A 20,243-nucleotide genomic window follows, 5' to 3' on the forward strand; every position below is an offset into this window, starting at 1 on the left:
AAAAAAGAAACGTTTAAAAGAATGCCAAAAAAGCATGTCAGCAGTGCCATAGGCCAAGGCTTTTTTTTTTTTGGGGGGGGGGGGGAAGGAAAGAGAATGTCAGTCCATACAATCTGTATGCATATTGGTGCGCGTGTTTGCGCGAGTGTACGTGCATGTATGTGTACCCGTGCGAAATTGGTACATTTTGGAGGGGGTGAGATGGGCTGAGCCCCCATCCCCACAGCACCAATCTTTCTGACTGAAGCATCCCCACCGGTGTAGTACAGGGTGGCAAACAGAATAAGCTCCCCGTTTCTGATATATATATATATATATATATATATATATATATATATATATATATATATATATATATATATATATATATATATATATATATATATATATATATATATATATGCGGGAGGTGTAATCTCCGAACTATACGGGTTCCGGGCTTATTTGTTCAACGTAGAGTCGATAGTATACTGTCGGTGCTCCTGTGGAGGAGGGCCGTTCAAACACACATGAATTTAGAAAACGTGCCGGAGAATATAAAATTATGGTGGTGTTTGTTTGTAGATAGATAGGGTACGTCACTTGTTCTAACAAAAAAAAAAGGCTCAAACACATCGTAGGCATGTGCATTATATTATTGCAGATCACAGCTCGCTAGCACAGGAACCTCTTCAGCTTTCCTTTGAAGTGAGCCCACTTCTTGATTATGGCATAGAGCAAGTTGCCAGGACAGGTGGTACAGTTGGCGTCCCGGTGACCATGCAGCGAGTACCGCTTGTCGATCTTCCCCTAAGTCAAAGAAAAAGAACAGGAGATAAGATCAACATTGATAATGCTTAAAGGCCAACTCCGTCGATTTCTTTTACCATGTCAAAATAATGGTGCTTTTTTTGTTCCTTAGACACTCTTATCACGCGCCCGATAACTGAAACGCTAAAAAAATCAAAAATAATTTGTAATTACCCGAAAAACCGCAATACCGAAACCCAACCGAGTGCGCTTCTACGTGTGACGTAAAGATTTGTCTGACGCTGCCCGAACCTGCCTGAATGCAAATAATGCCCGCCAGATGACACTACCTGTCCACGCCGTCCGCGGCGATCGGCTAAAACGCTTACACTGTTATGATGAATGTATGGCGAATCGTTTGTGGCTCAGAACGCAACAACATCTGGCACCTATCGCACAACCACCAACACGGAAAAGAAAATCGCCCGCTCAACCAAGGAAGCACCGGCCAAACCCACGCAATCCATAGCAGACAAGCAGACGCTGCAGCGGCACATCAGTTCGTCACTCCCGCCAGGCAAAACTCAACGTCACATGCACAATGTTGCCATTAATTCTGGCAAGCAATGAGAGCGTTTCCAAGCAAGCTATAAAATTTATTTGAATACAATCTGCGAAACTCTCAAGCCTATACAATTTTGCATAAATGGCGCAAACGTACAAATGAACGTACCCAGTGAATTTCATTGAGATCCACTGACTGGAGTTAGCCTTTAAAAGCTTCTGAGCTTGTAGCCACGTTTGAATCCCCACGAACAGTCAATTTCGCTCTTTTCATGCATGTAACCATTGGTGCTATCTGGACATCGGGGGACGTCGCCATATTGAGACCATTCTTTCATGGTCTAAATTTGAGCCAATCAGGGTGGTCCAGGAAGGCCTCTTGACTAATCAGTGCTGGCAAAATAACAAATTCGACAGAGTTTTGGCCGTAGTTCAAAACAGTCAAAATGTCTCCTACACAAAGTTTTCGAAAAGGCGTTACAACATACCTTTTTTTTTATTCAAATGAAACCGTCATTTCGCACTTTATGGTCATACCATGAAGGACATAAAGAAGAGGCTCCCTAGTTCACAAGACGACACCATGACTCTCCCTACATGATTATCACGCACAGTTGTAGTTAAAGATGCAGGCAAAATGGGGAAATCCATTACACGTTGTCGCAGTCCATCGAGGACATGTTAACGGCGGCATTTTTCAAATATGGTTGTGGAATGTTATGTAGCGTGGCAACCATTTTCATTTGTACTACTGGAAATGGTCACCATACAACAAATAGTGTAGTTTCTGCAATGGGTAGAAAATTAGCGCAGATGAAAGTTATGTGGCAAAGGAAAGCTTTTTTGTAATTTTATTGGTGAATGGATGGGCTTAAACGTTAATCAAATCTCGATGGTGGATGAGGATCGCCTAAATGGTAGAGCCATCTGACTATACCGTCATATATTCGAACAACAGTTTAAGTTCACTCAATTTGAAAAATGCGGGCCTACAAAATGAAAACAAAATGTGCTATGGAATTATTTGTTAATAAAAGACCTTACTGAAAGGGCTAGGTCATTTAAAGATTTTGAAGTGTTGTTTCAGTAAAATGATGCAGAAGCGTATCAAGAGGCTAATCTGAACAAGATACACTAATCTCGATCCACTTCTTATAACCAAATCACGCGCATAGGGAGAAGGTGGTGGCATATTCGGATTGTCGTTTGAGAGCCCTTTGAGTATGTTTAAAACCTTTGAATGCAATGGCTGTACAGATCTGATGGAAGGAGTAGTAGGTATTCAGGTCACATTTTTCGTTCCTTCTCATCTGCTCGCCCGTTGACTTTCGTAGTAATACTCAGTTGCTATTTCGCCTCAATTTTCAACATCCTTCATGGTTGAGAAACGTATCACCAGCTAAAATGACATAAAGCAGGTCTACAAGCTGTAGAGACGTGCGAATACTCACCACTGTGAGAGAGATTAAGTAAAGAGCAGGCAGTTGCGTAGCGGCAATTGCCAACGCATACTTCCTCAAATCTAGGTTTGCTTCGTCTCTGTTACGGCAATCTTTGTTAGACAACGGCAATTGCCAACGCATACTTCCTCAAATGTAGGTATGCTTCGTCTCTGTTACGGCGATCTTTGTTAGACAGATCAGTCTAAGGCATGCGTTACAAGGAAAGAACTGGGACACATAATAGGTCTCGATCCTATAGGCGGTAAAGCACAATGAAACTGCTAGCAGGTCTCGAACTGCAGAGAGCACTGGGAGGAGGCACTGCTTCAGCTCCGCGTTAGAATAAAAATTCTGGGCCGTCTAGCGGGCCGAGGAAGCCGCCCAAGGGCCTACGGCAGAAGTCTAAGCCGGAGGTGCGGCCTACACGGGATAACTTCACCGCACTTATAAAGCTGTTTCATGCAACTTAGAAGTGTGACAGCGTGGGCTAGTTGGTATGGCATGACGATAGTGATAGCGCGAGAACAAAACGACGACACAGAGACAAGAAGGTGTCGTTCGTGTCCTTCTTGTCTCTGTGTCGTCGTTTTGTTCTCGCGCTATAACTATCGCCTGTTTCATGCATTCATTCCCCAGCGCTGTTAAACGATCACCCAGATGCACAGTAACAAACACGTCATACCTGTTTGACACCGCAGGCGATCAACCTCTCAGCCGCCCGTAGCATGCTAGGGCTTGGCCTTGTTCGGCTGAAGTCTCCCACGAAGGAGATGGCGATGCCGACCTTGTTGTAGCCCCGCGTGTGGGCTCCCTCACGTCCGAAGCCTCGGCCCACGTAGATCCGGCCGTCACCTCCCACAAGAAAGTTGTAGCCAATGTCCGACCAGCCTGTGTGCAATGATGAACACTGCCCTTCAATTGCAATCGATGAGGAGCTTGAGAATAGCCGGATGTTTCAAACAGAAATGGTTATAGCATGTCCTGTACCAATATTAGTTTCCTAAGTACCTGCTCTACGCTACTTCTCTTCCCCAAATCTAAAAAAAAAATGTCTTCATTCCGTTTGTAGCACGTCTGAACTATCTGAATTGGTTTTGCTCGATCCGTGTCATGTTACATGAAAATTCCGAACTTTGCAATATGATTGTGTATTTGATCAAACGTCATCACCATTTTATTTGCACTCACGACTAATACGAGACAATGTCATTGGTATTACGACGCTTTTGATGTTCTGTAAGTAAACAATCCCGAAATCTATGTACATACATTTAGTGGGGACATATCCTGACGCCGACAACAGCTCTCGTCGATTGGTGCCCCGTCCTCGGACTTCTGCGACCGTGTCCATCTTTCCCATCTTCTATTTACTTCCCTGCGCCTCACTCTCTCCTTCCTCTCTATATATATACGTTTTAATCCCTTTTTACCCCCATCCCTCGTGAGCTACTGTTGAGGTGTCGCACCTGATGCAGACAGTTACGGGGCTCACTTTTCTCTTCTTTTCCCTTTAAGAATCACATAAGGGGGAAGAGCGTACGGAAGAGGCAGGACAAACGCGAAATTGCAAAAAACCGATAGTTACGCTACAAAAAATCAAACCATCCGAAAGTTAAACTGTCAGTCTCTAGAGTTGCTTTTCTGTTAAATCAAATTCAATTTAAAATATTAGGAAGAATTGAGTATTGCACATAGCTGGACACAGGTCGCTGCCCCATTAGAAAGTGGACGCTCATAAAAATCCATCCGGGTGGAGCATTTTTACACTTTTCCCACCGCTTACGGTTGGCGTTCATGTGGTGGTTCTGGTGACTCCGTACGAGGCGGCTGCAACTTCTTTGGTCCTTGCACTGGGCTCCTGTGGTGTGGTGTATGAAGACGTATTGCGCCCGAGGATTTCTCATGGCTACCTGCGATCTCGGAGGCCGTGCACCCCATTCCTTGCGGGACACTATGGTGACGCCCGGACAATTCAGGGCACCTGCAATTAAGCCGAGGCTTAAGCCATGCGCCGGCTCCGTTGGCCGTCCTCGAATAAATGCGATGCGATTATATGCACTATACAGGGTGTCCCACATTGCTTGAGCCAAGATTTTGAAAATGACAGACACTTCAGTGGAGAATTGAACGAAACGCGTACCACTCGCACTAGCCTGTAGATACTCAGGCTATTCTTTATTTCTCCCCATACAAATAAATATTAATTTTTATTTGCCCATTCTTTTAAATTATGGGCTGGAAACCCAAAATACGAACACTGAGATGTAGAGGTCTTTCAGAAGCCACCGACTGACTTGTTTTATGTACGATACGTCAAGCGGTGTAATTTTCACCGAGTTGTAAAGAAAGCCTACAGCAACTCTATAGCAGTGCGCTCACGGTCAGTCACACGACTTCTTTTCACATTTCACGGGCTTTCTTTACAACGTGTAAAAAATAACAGCGCGAGACGTATCGTACAGGAGACAATTTAGTCGGTGGTTTCTGAAAGTGCTTTACATCTCAGTGTTCAATGCTTTTAGTTTCCAGCCCATAAATAAAAAGTTAGGTAATTAAAATAGTTTAATTAGTTAGTATAGGGTGAAATGAAAAAATATCCTGAGTACCTACAGGCTAGTGCCTATGTGCCACAGGGGATGCGAAATGGGAGATGATGGTACTTGGAGTGTTCACTAGATGGACGCACGGATGGAAGGACAGACATACTAGAAGACGGACGGACAGATGGACGGACGCGCGGACGTAGGGACGGATGGACGCACGAACGGACGCACATGCGGATGGACGGACTCACGGACACACGCACGGACAGACGGACGGACGCATGGATGTACGCACGGATGGTTTCGCGGACAGACAGAAGCACGGACGGACTGACAAATGCTTCGCGCCACTCGTCATTATTCACTCCGTAGATATGCTGGGATTTTTTTTCGTACATGGTTTTCTGAGGTCCTAACTGGTAATAAAAAACGCACAAGAAGTATCCGACCAAATAAGTACTCCAGGGTTAAAAGCAAAAACAAATTACGTATGGTGCTTTCAGGAGGGGGGGGGGGTGAACTCCTGAAAACAAAATAAAGAAAAGTTGGGCTGCTGCACTCAATCAAGTGCGTAGATTTAAACCACAATCTTCACAATATTTAATATTTTACTGATTATCATAAAAGTTTTAGACCGGTTTACCAGCTGGTGTAGCGAAATGCCGTTGTGTTGGAGTCATTCTGGATGTTTCAGCTCACATGGGAGTGTTTACTTCTAACTGCATTTTGATCATCGATTAAAGGCCTTGTGTCTTTTTTAGAAATATGTCGTCAATAAAGCCTAGAACTTAAGAAAAAATTGATTTCGTATCGACGCGGTTCGTTGAAAATGTCGTCGAAAGAAGTTAGTCCTCGGCCAGCCTTACTATACATGACTCCTGGTTTCATCTGCGGCCACCCTTGATGCTGTCCTCGTATACCACTTCCGTCCTGGCACATAGAATCTTCCCCGCTCTGTATAAAAAACTTAACATTGGGCATCACATGAACTATCGGGGACGGCTTTCAGCTCTCCCATAGTAGAGTACTGAGTACTCTAAATCGTTAACCACTTTTTCTAAACACACAATTTTCGTCAATCATTTTCCCATAGTAGAGTACCTAGTACTCTGAATCGTTAACCACTTTTTCTCAACACGCAATTTCCGCTACGGAACGGCTTCCTGCTCTTCCATAGTAGAGTGCTAAGTACTCAAAATCGTTAAACTTTTTTTCAGAACACATGATACTTGGAATGGGGGTTCGTTTGAGCAGATTTCATTTTACCGCATCATTACTGCTGGCAAGCCGTGTGTTCGTACCTCTACGACATGTCAGCAATGTCGCGGTCACGTGTGGGTCTGTATAACATGATAGTTCACAAACACCAACCATTTCTGAGAAATGAGTGTATTTCATTGCGTGGAAGAGTCAATGTTTTTTTGCGCATGTACTACTGCATGGTGCGCCGCTGAAGTAGACGCCTGCCGCAGTCCGCAGCACCTTATCGCTGGCAGAAGGCTTTTTTTGTCATGCGTAGCGTCACATTTCTCAGCGCTGTCCAAGAAACGCTAGGGTCATTAAATTATGCATCAATGTATTCTCTAGTTATAGAGAACACACTACCTAATACATAGGTAGTGTGTTCTAGTACTTAGGTAGTGTACGTAGCACTTAGGTAGTGTGCCTAGGTAGTGTACCTAGTACTTATGTACCTAATACTTAGATGTTGCACCTGACATATGCGTATTATTTGCTTTTTGATCGACAATGTGCTTACAAGTATGGATGCAGCCACCAGCTCAAGATGGCTGGGCGTTCAGCTAGTGCTTAAATTTTAGCCGAATGGCTCAGTCGGGTGACAGACAGATAGACCGAAAGACATAAAAATTTCGGCGTTCAGGCATCCCGAAAAATACTATCGTTTTTTATGTGGCCCAATTTACGATTACGTCCTTGTGTATCGAGGTCAGACATCGTTATTTTGTGTGCGAACTCATGTGCATTAGAGCAATATTAGCAGATTGACATTAGACGTATTCCCACTTGGCATTTGTTTCCTCGGAGCTTGATTTATACGAATTATTATTATGTGGCAATCATTATTACGCGCATCAAAGCCTGCTGATAAACGACTCAGCAGGATTGTTCAGGATGCGAGGAATGACATCTGTTCTATCAGCAATCGTGTGCCCAAATCAAAGTTTTAAACAAATTATTGTTATACTAATGTTATCAAATAGGCCACGTAAGTTTTACGCGATTGTTTTCCTATAACATTAAAACACGGCTGATGAGCGGACTTCTACAGAAGCATACCCATTTGTTCGGAGAAGTTCCTGCACTTGGGGCACAACAGAGCACAATAGCAGTACATATATTCCTTTGTGATTTGTTCCATTCAATCCTGAGTCTATTAATGATGTAATGCAGTAACCTTTGTTTAATAGGTAGACTAGATAGGTGTCCTTCACTAAAAGAACAGCACTTATAAATCCCGAACTTGAATGCTAGAGAATCCTTAAGTACGACACGAGCAGCAACTTCATGGTCTCCAATTTGTAGAAAATTGACTATTCCAATGACAGTTCTGTGAAATAATAATTATATGTTTGTTTGGTTATGTTACTTCGTAGGGCCAGCAAACCAAATATACGCCGCTATAGTTTTATCACACTGGATTAAACAGGGCCACCAAATTTCATTTGCCGAACATTTAAAACAAAAAGTCACACCTGCGTCAAATGTTACGCACTCCATTGCCAGTTAAACAAGTGTTACCGGTTTCAACAACAACGTCCGCAAGCAGCAGGGTCGTGACCAGGGCTTGTATTGCGAGGCATGGTGCCATGGCACAGGCTCTCTTCGTGGTCGCAGAGACGTGAAGACTCCTCGATCTATTGCTGCACCTGAATGACGGCTACCAGTTCCTCTCGACGAAGTGTGCCTTTCGTGGAACTCCAAGAGCCTGCGTTTGGAATAAGCAGAAGCCGGTGTCAGTTGGGATGTATGAAACTGAATCGTCTTGGAGTTACTCATGGGTGACCCGCCGCGGTGGTCTAGTGGCTAAGGTACTTGGCTGCTGACCCGCAAGTCGTGGGGTCGAATCCCAGCTGTGGCGGCTGCATTTCCGATGGAGGCGGAAATGTTGTAGGTCCGTGTGCTCGGATTTGGGTGCACGTTAAAGAACCCCAGGTGGTCAAAATTTCCGGAGCACTCCACTATGGCGTCTCTCATAACCATATGGTGGTTTTGGGACGTTAAACCGCACATATCAATCAATCAAATCCTCGTGGGCAACTCGAATCAGCGCTACGTTTGCTATCCGAAGAAATTGAGCATACAGCGTTCAGCGAATGGCAAACTTTTTTTAGCCTTTTCTTTTTGACACGAGGTCGTTAAACAGCTAGTTTAGTGGAAATCCCCGGATCGGCGTCGTCTTCGGTGACGTCTTTGGTTGTAAGCGAAAAACCAGCGTTGTCCAAAAGCAAAAAAAGTTGGTTTTGCGAATATACGCGCTGTAATAAGGAAGTTAAAGGGGTTAGAACATCCGTTTCAGCCCGTTTCAAGTTTTCTCGAGGCGCTCGCCACCCTTCCCCGCCATAGTGAGGGGAAGGAGTATAGCCCGTCGTCGTGACTCCGCCCAGGGCTTCCTTCTTTCACATGACCACGTGTCGTAGCGGCGAGGGTGTAAACGCTGAGCGAGGAGCACAGGACACCTGGCGCTGAAGTAGAGTTAATATATAGACTCTAGAGGAAAAGCTCCCCATCGGGCCCATGCATTGAAAACAAGGAGGTTTTAAAAAATTTTGCTGGAGTGGAAGCTCCTGCAATGCTCTGCCAGCAGAAGTGAAGCCAGATTTTTCCCTCCAAAGATCTCAGAAACCATTTTCTGGTGGTGCCCACTTAGGCATTCAGTGGCTTTGATTCGTTCGTCTAAAGGTTAAGGTAAATATGAATTATAGCCCCGCCGCGGTGGTCTAGTGGCTAAGGTACTCGGCTGCTGACCCGCAGGGCGCGGGTTCGAATCCCGGCTGCGACGGCTGCATTTCCGATGGAGGCGGAAATGTTGTAGGCCCGTGTGCTCAGATTTGGGTGCACGTTAAAGAACCTCAGGTGGTCAAAATTTCCGGAGCCCTCCACTACAGCGTCTCTCATATTCATATCGTGGTTTTGGGACGTTAAACCCCACAAATCAATCAAATATGAATTATAAGATAGTTGTTTCCGATAAAATATTCTGTATTATCGATAAATAATAGGTATCGGCGATTCAATCTCCCATAAAATTTGCCCAATAAAATTTGCCTTCAATTTTAGGCTTACTGAGAAAAAAGCTAGTAACACGAGGACGCACTTTGAGCACTATGTGACCCGAGAAGGTTGGCACGTTAAACTCGTTGGGCCTGCGGGGAAAACGCTACTACTCAATTGCCAAGCGCCAACAGCTCATCATGCCCCTAGTGAGATGGCTGCCGCGGCCACCATTTTACGGTTGGCACGGGTTCACTTCTGGGCAAAGATTTCCACTCCAGCAAAAATTTTAAACCTCCTTGATTGAAACCCATAACCGCTCGGGATGCGCCATGATGGAGCGATACTCAGCTTTTGGTGACGTTCACTCGCAGTCGTCACTGCATGCTGCAATTACACCCAGTATTTTGTCTGTTTCGTGGATCTCTGTTACATCGCAGTAAGGAACTGTCACATGAAGTCCAGCTTTTGGCTCATGGCAACGAAAAGCACGGACATCGACTCGCCCGGCGTGCAAGCTTGTCGGCGCAGTGGGCCACACGATGCATCTCCACGCCCTTAACGTTACCACAGAACCATAGAGTTTTCTAATATACACTAGAAGGAACTCTGGCGCTAGTGTCTACGGGAGCTGCAACGCACGGCGCTTCGGCGAGCATGGGAATGATGGGTGGTACACACATTTGTCCATTCTAATATTCGTAGTTATGGCCTGCTTTTGGCTCCGTGTGTAATAGTGTGGCTTGGAACTGTTTTCTCACGAAACAAATATTAGCAAAAATTCAGCAGCTGCGCTTCACCATCTTATTCTTTATGACTTAGCTTTCCAAATCTGCTCACGAAGTTCAAAAAGATTGAATATTTATTTCAAAATAAAGGCAAAACACAGCAATAAACGAAGCCGCAAGTACGATTCACCGTCTGCAAATACGAAGACTAGGCAAATGTGTGTACTACCCATCATTCCCATGGTCGCTGAACGATCGCAGCGCCAGAGTGCCCTCTAGTTAATTTTAGTAAACTCTATGCACAGAACACCTATTAGTTACTAGAAAGGTGGCGCCATCTACTGAAGAAACCTGCAAACGCTTCTCTCCGTGCTCGGTAAACTAAATAAATGGCCATTATAATTTTCCTAAAAGTTGTTCGAATAAATTTTATGCAAGTTTCGTTTATTTAAATTATGTGAGCACGCTTGCTCAAGATTTGCATTGCGAAAATTTGAGTGTTTTGAACGTGTAAATTTAGCGCTTCCTTAGAATACTCCGATGGCAACCATGACAACGTTTCAAGACGTTAGCGCGTTTTCGTGGTTACAGCTTTTCTGGCTCAGCTTTTCCTCTAGAGTCTGTATATTAACTCTATGGTAGTAGACACCTCTTTATTTCGGAGGCTTTCGTTCTCTCAGGTTCTACGAAATGGCAGAGGGCAGCATGGAAGAATGAAAATTCGGACTGCGTGGCTGAAAACTGCATCACCCAAGGGCCAAGTCGCCATCTTTTTAAGGGCAAAGAACCGATTGGAAAGCTCAGCATTGCGTAACGTTGCCCATGTGAGAAATTTCGTGCGTGGTAGATTGGTCAGGCGAGGGAAACTGGCGCGGAATTTTTTCTCGAAATTGAAGGTCTACGCTGCGCGCAGTGCTGTAATATTCGGCAAATGGGATCGACGCGGTCCACTACACGAATTGGCAAGCTTGGTTGGGAGGTGAAAAAAAAAAGTCGGAGCCTGTTTACGGGCCCTCTAAGAACTGCTGGTATTCCACATCTTGAAACCCTGATGTGGTAGTGAAGGACCCCATATGATTGGGAGGACTCCTGAAACATTTCTACCTGTCTAGAAAGATTTTCCCTCCACCTCACAGAAATCTAACTCGGCCGCAAGCAATTACATTAGGAGGGCAAGAGTAGGGGCTAGTTGGTTGAACATTGTTGAGACTCACACCGCGCTGGAATTAAACACACAAATAAAAGACACACTGAAGCACAGGTAGGACACACACGAGCGCGAACTAACAACTGTTTATTCGATGGAAATGTTACACACACATATAAAGGTTGACAGGAAAGAAAAAAGAAAAAAGAAAAAGAAAGAGCGTGAACATGCGCACTGCCCACCAAGATAAAGCACCCATCAATGCTAATCAAATCCAGCCTTGTCAACTATCTAAAATGTCTACGTAAAAAAGTATATTCATTGTTTGACAAATGAATAGATGGCACACTAACACACCTGTCCTCACCAAACCTGCGCATCATGAAAGCTTCAATAATTTCTCTTTCCCTTTTGTCTTCTGATCTGGATAAAACAATGGTCTTTTCAAAGTTCGGCTTACACTGACACATCATGCAATGGGTAGCTCACGTTTACGCGAGCATGATTATAACTGCAAGCAAATCAGTCACCCCAGTAACTTAGCTACCCATTGCATGATGTGTCAGTGTAAGCCGAACTTTGAAAAGACCATTGTTTTATCCAGATCAGAAGACAAAAGGGAAAGAGAAATTATTGAAGCTTTCATGATGCGCAGGTTTGGTGAGGACAGGTGTGTTAGTGTGCCATCTATTCATTTGTCAAACAATGAATATACTTTTTTACGTAGACATTTTAGATAGTTGACAAGGCTGGATTTGATTAGCATTGATGGGTGCTTTATCTTGGTGGGCAGTGCGCATGTTCACGCTCTTTCTTTTTCTTTTTTCTTTTTTCTTTCCTGTCAACCTTTATATGTGTGTGTAACATTTCCATCGAATAAACAGTTGTTAGTTCGCGCTCGTGTGTGTCCTACCTGTGCTTCAGTGTGTCTTTTATTTGTGTGTTTAATTCCAGCGCGGTGTGAGTCTCAACAATTACATTAGGGCTTTTGCAAACGTGGATGTACCCTACTTTGAAAATGTTACACATCATGTACCCTGACCTATACCCAAGTAATCTTTGTCCACATTGTGGGGAAATAGCTTCATTAGAACACATGCTCTGGCAGTGCACCAAATTCGCTCATATATCGAACATCACCTCTGCCAGATGGGAGGCGGCAATCCGCAGCTCATCCTTGGCAGATCAGCTCTGGGCTGTCCACCAAGCCCGCGAGGCGGCTGAGGAGCTTGGCATCTCAGTCCCCACGTGGGAGCTGCCCGCAACACAGTTATCTGTGTTTTGGAGGACCAAATAAAAGTTTATCTAATCCAATCCAATCCTGAAATTTCGACCACGTGGAGTTATTTATTGCGAACATAAATCATGCTAGGGCTTCCATCATTTCATCTTCATCGAAACGCAGCCCGCTTGGGCGGGGTTTCATCCTGTGATATTCGGCTCAGCAGTTGAGTATACCGTAACCAATAGACCTCTGCGGCGTGTGGAAATATAGAGTAAGAATTGTGATACAGCGCACCCAGTGGCACGTCGAAGCAAGTGTGCTGACAAGCTTTGGAACCATACATTTTTTCAAAGCAGGTTCCGCGGCCACAGGCCTCTCCTCGGGGTCCCGCGAGCCGCTGATAAACTTTTTCTGGTTCTGCAATCGCCGAGTCACTTAGATCGCAAACCCGAAGTGATATAGACCCAAGAAACCTCTATTACTCATATCCGAGGGACAATGGGCACATCACCGTGTATAACAGAAACTCGCAAACAGCGAACTAAATCCCGCAAACAGCCTATATGTAGCCAGTCTAACACCGAGAACAGGCCGCACGGTTAAGCTGTTGTGGTTGAATCTCGTAGGCCGTATATTACCCGCTTGCGTATTTCGTTTGTTCGATGACGGGTGCCGAAAATAAGGCAGGGGAAATCCTGCAACCACGCTGCAGCGGGAAGGGGGGGGGGGTACTTTGGGACTTACTGATGCAGCTTAGCAAGGTTCCCTAGGATCAACATGCTTGAGAGCCCCTGCTTTAATCACATATTTGTTTAAATGCAGGGAATGAACCATCGACAATACTTTATAACTGTAAAAGTTCTTACTAAATTGACCTCAAATGGAATACTGTGGAGCTGTTTTTTTTTCAGCTAAAATCCGGTAAACATGTTAGTCGACTATCATGGTCTCCGGGTATACGCATACCAAACCACTGCATTTGACATTTTTATGCTAATATTTTAGGACTCTTCCAAAGCGCTTCGCAAAAATTATTTTCCAGAATCGTCCTACGTCATCACGCGAAAGCATAAAATATTTCGCGATTAGAAATCATAAGCTCTTTTTCAAATTCATGGGATCATTCCACTGTCCGAATTCATCGAAAATGGCTGTTTTTTCTGACACATAAAAGGGTTTCTCTTGGACGTTCATATATTACAGCTGCGGAAACGGCATTATCATATTCTGTAACTGTTATATTCATTTTCCATAACTTAAAAAGCTTTCCCTTTTTTTTCATAAATCGACACCATCGCTTTCAATGAAATCAGATTGTCTTCGACATAAAACTCCAGATGCTCTCGCCTCAATAACATCCGCTATACATTTTGTATGGGCACGTATCCGCCATGAAGCGATTCGATTGCTCATATCAAGTGAAGATAACATTGCAAATATAAATAACATACATTAAACTTACTTACGTATTTATGCAAGTATTCTGTGGTATTTTAGCACCGTGCACATATAGGCTGCCGCAGTACACGTATACATTTGCAGAGGCAGGAAAACAAAAAAAGCAATAACTATTTGCCCAGCTAAAGAAATGTTTTGCTTTTCTTGATTGATTTATTGATACGTTATGTTTAACGTCCCAAAACCACCATATGATTATGAGAGATGCCGTAGTGGAGGGCTCCGGAAATTTCGGTCACCATGGGGTTCTTTAACGTGCACCCAAATCTGAGCACACGAGCTAACAGCATTTTCGACTCCATCGAAAATACAGCAGCTGCCGCAACCACCGGTATTCGATCCCGCGACCTTCTTCGACAGATATAAAATGAGTATTTCATACTCACGTTACTGCGTCACGCAGCGCAGTAAGTCTAAAGCATGAAAGTGAAGAAAATGAATGCACGATATATCAAACGAACACTTGCTCGGTCAAGGCTCCCTGTTAACGGATGATCAGCCAACCGGTACTAGCTCGCATATGCACCTAATTATCCTCACTAATTAATGCTCGGTGACTCGGTAATACGTAAGCGTCTTGCACGCCCACACAAAATTATCCTAAACTTTACCGATCGTTTGCTCATTGTACGCTTTAAGAAATTAGAATGCGGAGAAAATTTACGAACTCAAAATTTTCTCATCAATACGAGCATTGCATTAAGAAACAAAAATATTTACCTGTAACTCATCCCTGACTGACCACGTGGATCACTCTTCAATTAAAGGCACGCGCTAACTCCCTCTAGGAGAGTCTCACCTCCTACCACTCACCAAAGAAAACGTAGCCCCGAAAGAGTTTGAACGAGTACGGTGAAAAACAGCACAAAATGTGCACAATTTGCAAATCTCTAAACACAGCTACAGGTTCACTACTTTCACTTCGTAATGTCTGAACATAGCCATTTTTTTCCTTTTTCCTATTAAATTCACATCTACGCTCTGTAGCTGAGCTTCATTACTTTTACTTGTTGTGCATTCAACATACTCACAAGTTCACAAATGTCCCCAGCTTAACCGAGACAACCGGTAAAGTACGCAGTATTAAATAGTTTGGGCGATAACATGCTTCAGCATACTCAATTTAAGCTTGCTAATAGGGCTGTCACAAAGGTGAACATCGGGCATGGGTGAGGTGATCATTCAACTCTGAAATATAATGTGGCTACTTAGTCCCATGAGAAACAAAACACAATTGAGTACCGATTCGTACTATAATGTAGAAAAGTCTCGACTGTCGTCCACTGAGAAGCAGCGTCGTGGTAAGCTCGATTACGTCAGCGCCAAATTCACGACTATACTGCGCGCCTGAATTTGAGAAGCGTTGGGCAGCGTCAACTTTGAGCACGTTGGAGCAGTGAAGAATAGTAATGACCGTGACACGTGCAGCAGGTACAGGTATACATGCAGATGCCTTGCACGTGCGCATGGCTTGGTCCATTGTCTGAAACGAACAATGAGGGGCGAGTGGCTGTGACATCGACCTGTAAATCGCCAACTGTACAATGCGAGAGCTCAAATCGATAGGAGAAAGCTTGGTCTGTTGGCGTTTTAGCTATTCTTGGAACTGTGGCAGCAAAATGTATATGCGTTTGAGCCAATCAGAGATGCCGCAGTTGCGCTCTGGGGCAGTCAGATTTGACCGACGGCGGAATTCCACGACATATGGCGTACCTGCACAATGACCACAATAGCACCCTGTTGTGACAAAAGGTGTACGCAGTGGCAGTTGCGTAGCTGGATACTTTTTTTTTTCTTTTTTCGGCAGATATTTTAACCATATATTTAATGAACGTTATTGAGCGCATTCGCATATGTGCGTGTATAGGCACATAGAGAATGGGAAAATTTGGGGGGCCCGTAAACCTCCGTGTGTCAGCCGGAGGGGTCAATTCCTTAATACCCCTCCCCTTCTTTTTTGCTACGGCCCGAATGGAGACCCCTCACTTCATTGCCGCTTCTCTCATTGCACAGAGCTCCTTCCCAGCCCCCCCCCCTATTGTTAAATATATATAAAAAAGAAAACTATCGATGGATTAGCAAGTGAAATTGGCGCGATTATGTGCTTCTCACACAGGCATATCGTCAGTCTCCAGCTTTATTGGGCTGAAGGTAGCAGTGATGAACAGTTCTTCAAAAGCAACGTCAAGGGTGATTGGCAGTAATTATCTTAATTACCTTCATTTCCGCAATTCAGGGTCCGACAGAGAAAGAGGTATCGCGCAGAATGGGCGACCATATTGATAAATGAAAGAGGTGGGGAAGCAGGGTGCCCCTCCCCCTCTGATTTGAATATGTCTTCGGATACGTCTGAATATTTCGTTAGATTGGTCGTTTACAACTTACAAATAATATCGCGACTGAAGTGAACCTGTTCAGACAAAAGATACAAAAAAAAAACAGGCGAGTAGCGCACGTAATTAAAAAAAAATAACCGGAAATTGAAGCTTCGTCATTTTTCCCATGTTAAGCATACGCGGGGTTCCACTACAGTGCGGGGGATGATTGTTTGAGCGCCCCCCTTCCTATCTTGTCAACGTGTTGGGCTGACTTTGTGCAACGCACCCCCCCCCCCCCCCCCCAACACCTTCGCACGCCGATGTCCACTCATCCGGCTTCTTGTTATACTGTCTGCCGCCATCTGTCCTAATCGCTCGACGACGAGAACCGAAGTAAATGAATGGTAGTATATAGGTGTTCTGTGGTAAAAGCGAATCAGCCAGTGCACAATTTCAAAATCAGAATGTCCAGACAGTATAGTTACTGTGGCGCCATCTGTCGTAGTTCAATAAAGGCAATACAACCACCAGTGTTGCCTTTTAGTGGCGTGGCGTGAGTAGGACGCTCGGTACGTTTTAAAATCTCGGAACCCAGTGATTGCTTGAGAAAGCTATACAAAGGTGGCGCGCCAATGCCGGCTTGCGTAAAGCCCCTTAGGAACTTTAAACTTGCGTTTTCTTTTTGTTTCTTCTTAATTCAATATAGATCTAATCGGGAAATATTGAAGGATCACTTTTTTTGTTAGACACAATATCAATGAGAAACTGGAGCCTTCAACTTGTCGTGGGACAAAGGCCTAAACACAATATGAATGAGAGCAGTTGGCTAAACGCCTTAAACAGGCTGACACATTATTAATTAGAACTGTCATCATTCGGACTGTTTTAGGCTTCTCAATGGTAAGATTAACAGGTGATACACAGTTTCAAAACAACTTGAAAGCCGACTTTTAAACCACTTGGCGTGATCGGAATATAGACCATGTGCATTGCAAGTGGTGCAGGCATTGGCGGCATTTTCGGTGAAACAAAAATCGGTGGAACACACACACACACACGCACGCACACACACGCACACGCACGCACGCACGCACACGCACACACGCACGCACACACGCACACGCACACGCGCACACGCACACACGCGCACACGCACACACACACGCACACGTGCACTCGCATACACACACGCACACGCACACACACACGCGCACACACACACGCACACACGCGCGCGCACACACACACACACGCACACACGCACACACACGCACACACACACACGCACACGCACACACGCGCACACACACGCACACACACACACGCACACACACACACACGCACGCACACGCACACACTAATGGTATGACAGCCGGAATCGAGCACAATAATTCTGCGTGGTAATCAAATATTCTACCACAGAGCTGCACCAGTGCTTCAAACTGCTTATGAAAAAGGCCTGTCTTACACCGCGGCAACGTTAAGTATCGCTGCAGTGTTCGCTATTGGTTTCTGTAACAATGTAAGGAACAATGCCTATTAACTCTTATTGCTTAGGCGTTGCCCGAACCAGAGAAAACAAATGAAATCTGTTTCTTACTGCATGCACATCGTCGCCCAGGAACGTGCCCTTGATTTCGATAAAACCGACAACTGTGCTCCAACGTGAGTTCCGACGTAACGTCGTACCATCGGATATTTTTGGTCATCGCTGAACTCGACATGTATGGTGAATTCTAAGCTCAATCCCGTAGCCATGCGAGAGGGCGCCGGGAAGGAAATGGTCCTATGACATTTTTCCACCTACAAATTGTTGTCTTCTCCCCCTCCGAAAAAAATTTCCTCACTGCGGGCCGGCCCGCGACATACAAAACGACTACTGAAAAAAATGGCAGCATATCCATGGAGTGAATGATGGAGAGTAGGGCGAAGCATTCGTCCGTCCATGCGTCCGTCTGTGTGACCGTCCATGCGTCTGTTTGTGCCCCGTCCCTGCGTTCTTTCATGCATCCGCCCCAGCGTCCGTTCATGCGTCCATCCATGCATCTGTTTGTGTATCCGTTCGTTCATCTATTCAACACTCCAAGTCCCACCATGTCGCATCTTTTTATCATATATTCCCCATATAGAAGCACCGCCATCCAGCGGACATTCCAAGGACTAAACGAGAGGTGGCACACGCACACTTTCTTACGACCTGCGCTTTGGGTCCACTTCCCACCTTTAACCACCTCGAGTTCATGGTATATTCTAGTTCACTGTATTCATGGTACTGCGACCAAACGCTCGCTAAACCTTTCGAAAACCAAGAAGGTTACGCCCAGCGAGTATAACGTAGCAACCTTTCCCTGTCAGGTAGGGCTCAATTTACATGCCAATGGCTGCTAATGAGAAATGAGAGACAGGAGAATTCGGCTTTTACTTTCTTACGGCTTGCGCTTCGTATCTACTTCTCATTTTTAACCACCTTGAGTTCATTCATGGTATATACAAGTTCATTATATTCATGGCACTGCGGCTCAACGCTCGCTAAACCTTTCTAAAGCTAAGGAGGTTACACCAGCGAGTATAATGTAGCATCCCTTTCTTGTCCGATAGTGCTCAATGTACATGCCAATGGCTGCTAATGGGGATCGCAGCGTGCGCGTTGACTAAAAGCCGAATGCTCATGTCTCTCATTCCCCATTAGCAGCCATTGGCATGTACGTTGAGCACTACTTTTTATTGTTAAACAACGCACAGAAGAAATCTCTCACTGGCACCACCTTGGACGTCAAAAGTTATACCTATTTCGGGTATGTGCCACTGGTGGTTACATACGAGGGACGCCCAAGCCACGCCATAAGGAGCTTCGCCCTTAAAATTCACGAAGAAGTTGGTTCAACTCCCAACGCTTGGCTCAAAGCAATGAAAATTCGCCACATTCCACGTATACCTTGGGAATCGACGTTATGAGATACATGCGGAGGGTAGGTGATCGCGTTGCATGGCGCTGAATATATGTATAAATCTTGCACGCATATATACATATGTTGAAGAGTCGCAGACTTTTACGTAACCAGTTGTTTGCGCTTGCGCAACGATGACAACTGAATCATGAGTATTGGCAACACCTGGTGCGATAAGGTGATATGAAGTGTTGGTGCTCGCGAGGACGGTAGCCCTGGACACTGCTACATAAATCAACTTCAGCAAGTGGCACCTAACCAAAATTGACGTTTACCCGATGTGACGGCTGTATCAGGGGAGACCATATGTAATGATTATAAAATTGCATAGCAACCACTGAAACCACAATTGACGTTTCACGAAAAATAGGCTCTATTAGAAAAGTAGTTCCGAAACCTGGCGTTGCTGCTCTCTGGTAGAATGCTTGATTGCCACGCACAATGCTCGGGTTCGATTCCTGATGGAAACCTGACATTTATGCATTTGTTGGGTTAATGCTGCCGATGTCAGTTTTTTCTTAACGCTCACGCGTTAAGGTTGTCCTTGTAGGTTCTCGTTATTCCTGGGTAGATACTATGCGTCAACCACCTGTGGTACATAACCGCATACCAGTGGCACATACCCACCCGCGGGTATTTGTCTCTGTCTGGCGGGAAGTGTTCGACGACGTACGCGGCGGGAATGTGACTTTATTCTTATCTTGACCAGCGTGTCATATCCGTCAAATCATCTTGACCTCCCATACTAATTTTGGTTCACGCCAAGTTAAAGGGGTGGTGCCACCAAATTGGTGGCATGCGTGTTCTTTGCTGTAAGCGTTTCCTTCAGCTCCAAGAAGCATGAGGCACGCACCAAGATTCGTGTATTTCCACTGAATAATTAAATATTGATCAACTTATGTGAACCA

General features: G+C 44.8%; 2 protein-coding genes across 4 annotated transcripts in view; one reads left to right on the top strand and one right to left on the bottom strand.

Moving 5' to 3' along the window:
* Nucleotides 1–20,243, top strand: part of LOC142765739 (uncharacterized) — a 306,400-nt gene that overhangs the window by 212,851 nt on the left and 73,306 nt on the right. The window lies entirely within an intron of this gene.
* LOC119168245 (peptidoglycan-recognition protein SC1a) lies at nt 615–8,173 on the bottom strand. Its single transcript, XM_075865647.1, has 4 exons — nt 8,039–8,173; nt 4,519–4,716; nt 3,418–3,623; nt 615–789 (listed from the first exon to the last, which is right to left on the bottom strand). Exons 1-4 carry the CDS (start codon nt 8,106–8,108, stop codon nt 655–657), a joined length of 609 nt encoding a protein of 202 aa, XP_075721762.1. The 5' UTR covers nt 8,109–8,173; the 3' UTR covers nt 615–654.

This window comes from Rhipicephalus microplus, chromosome 6, assembly GCF_043290135.1.
Source record: "Rhipicephalus microplus isolate Deutch F79 chromosome 6, USDA_Rmic, whole genome shotgun sequence".
In the NCBI taxonomy this organism is placed as follows: domain Eukaryota; kingdom Metazoa; phylum Arthropoda; class Arachnida; order Ixodida; family Ixodidae; genus Rhipicephalus; species Rhipicephalus microplus.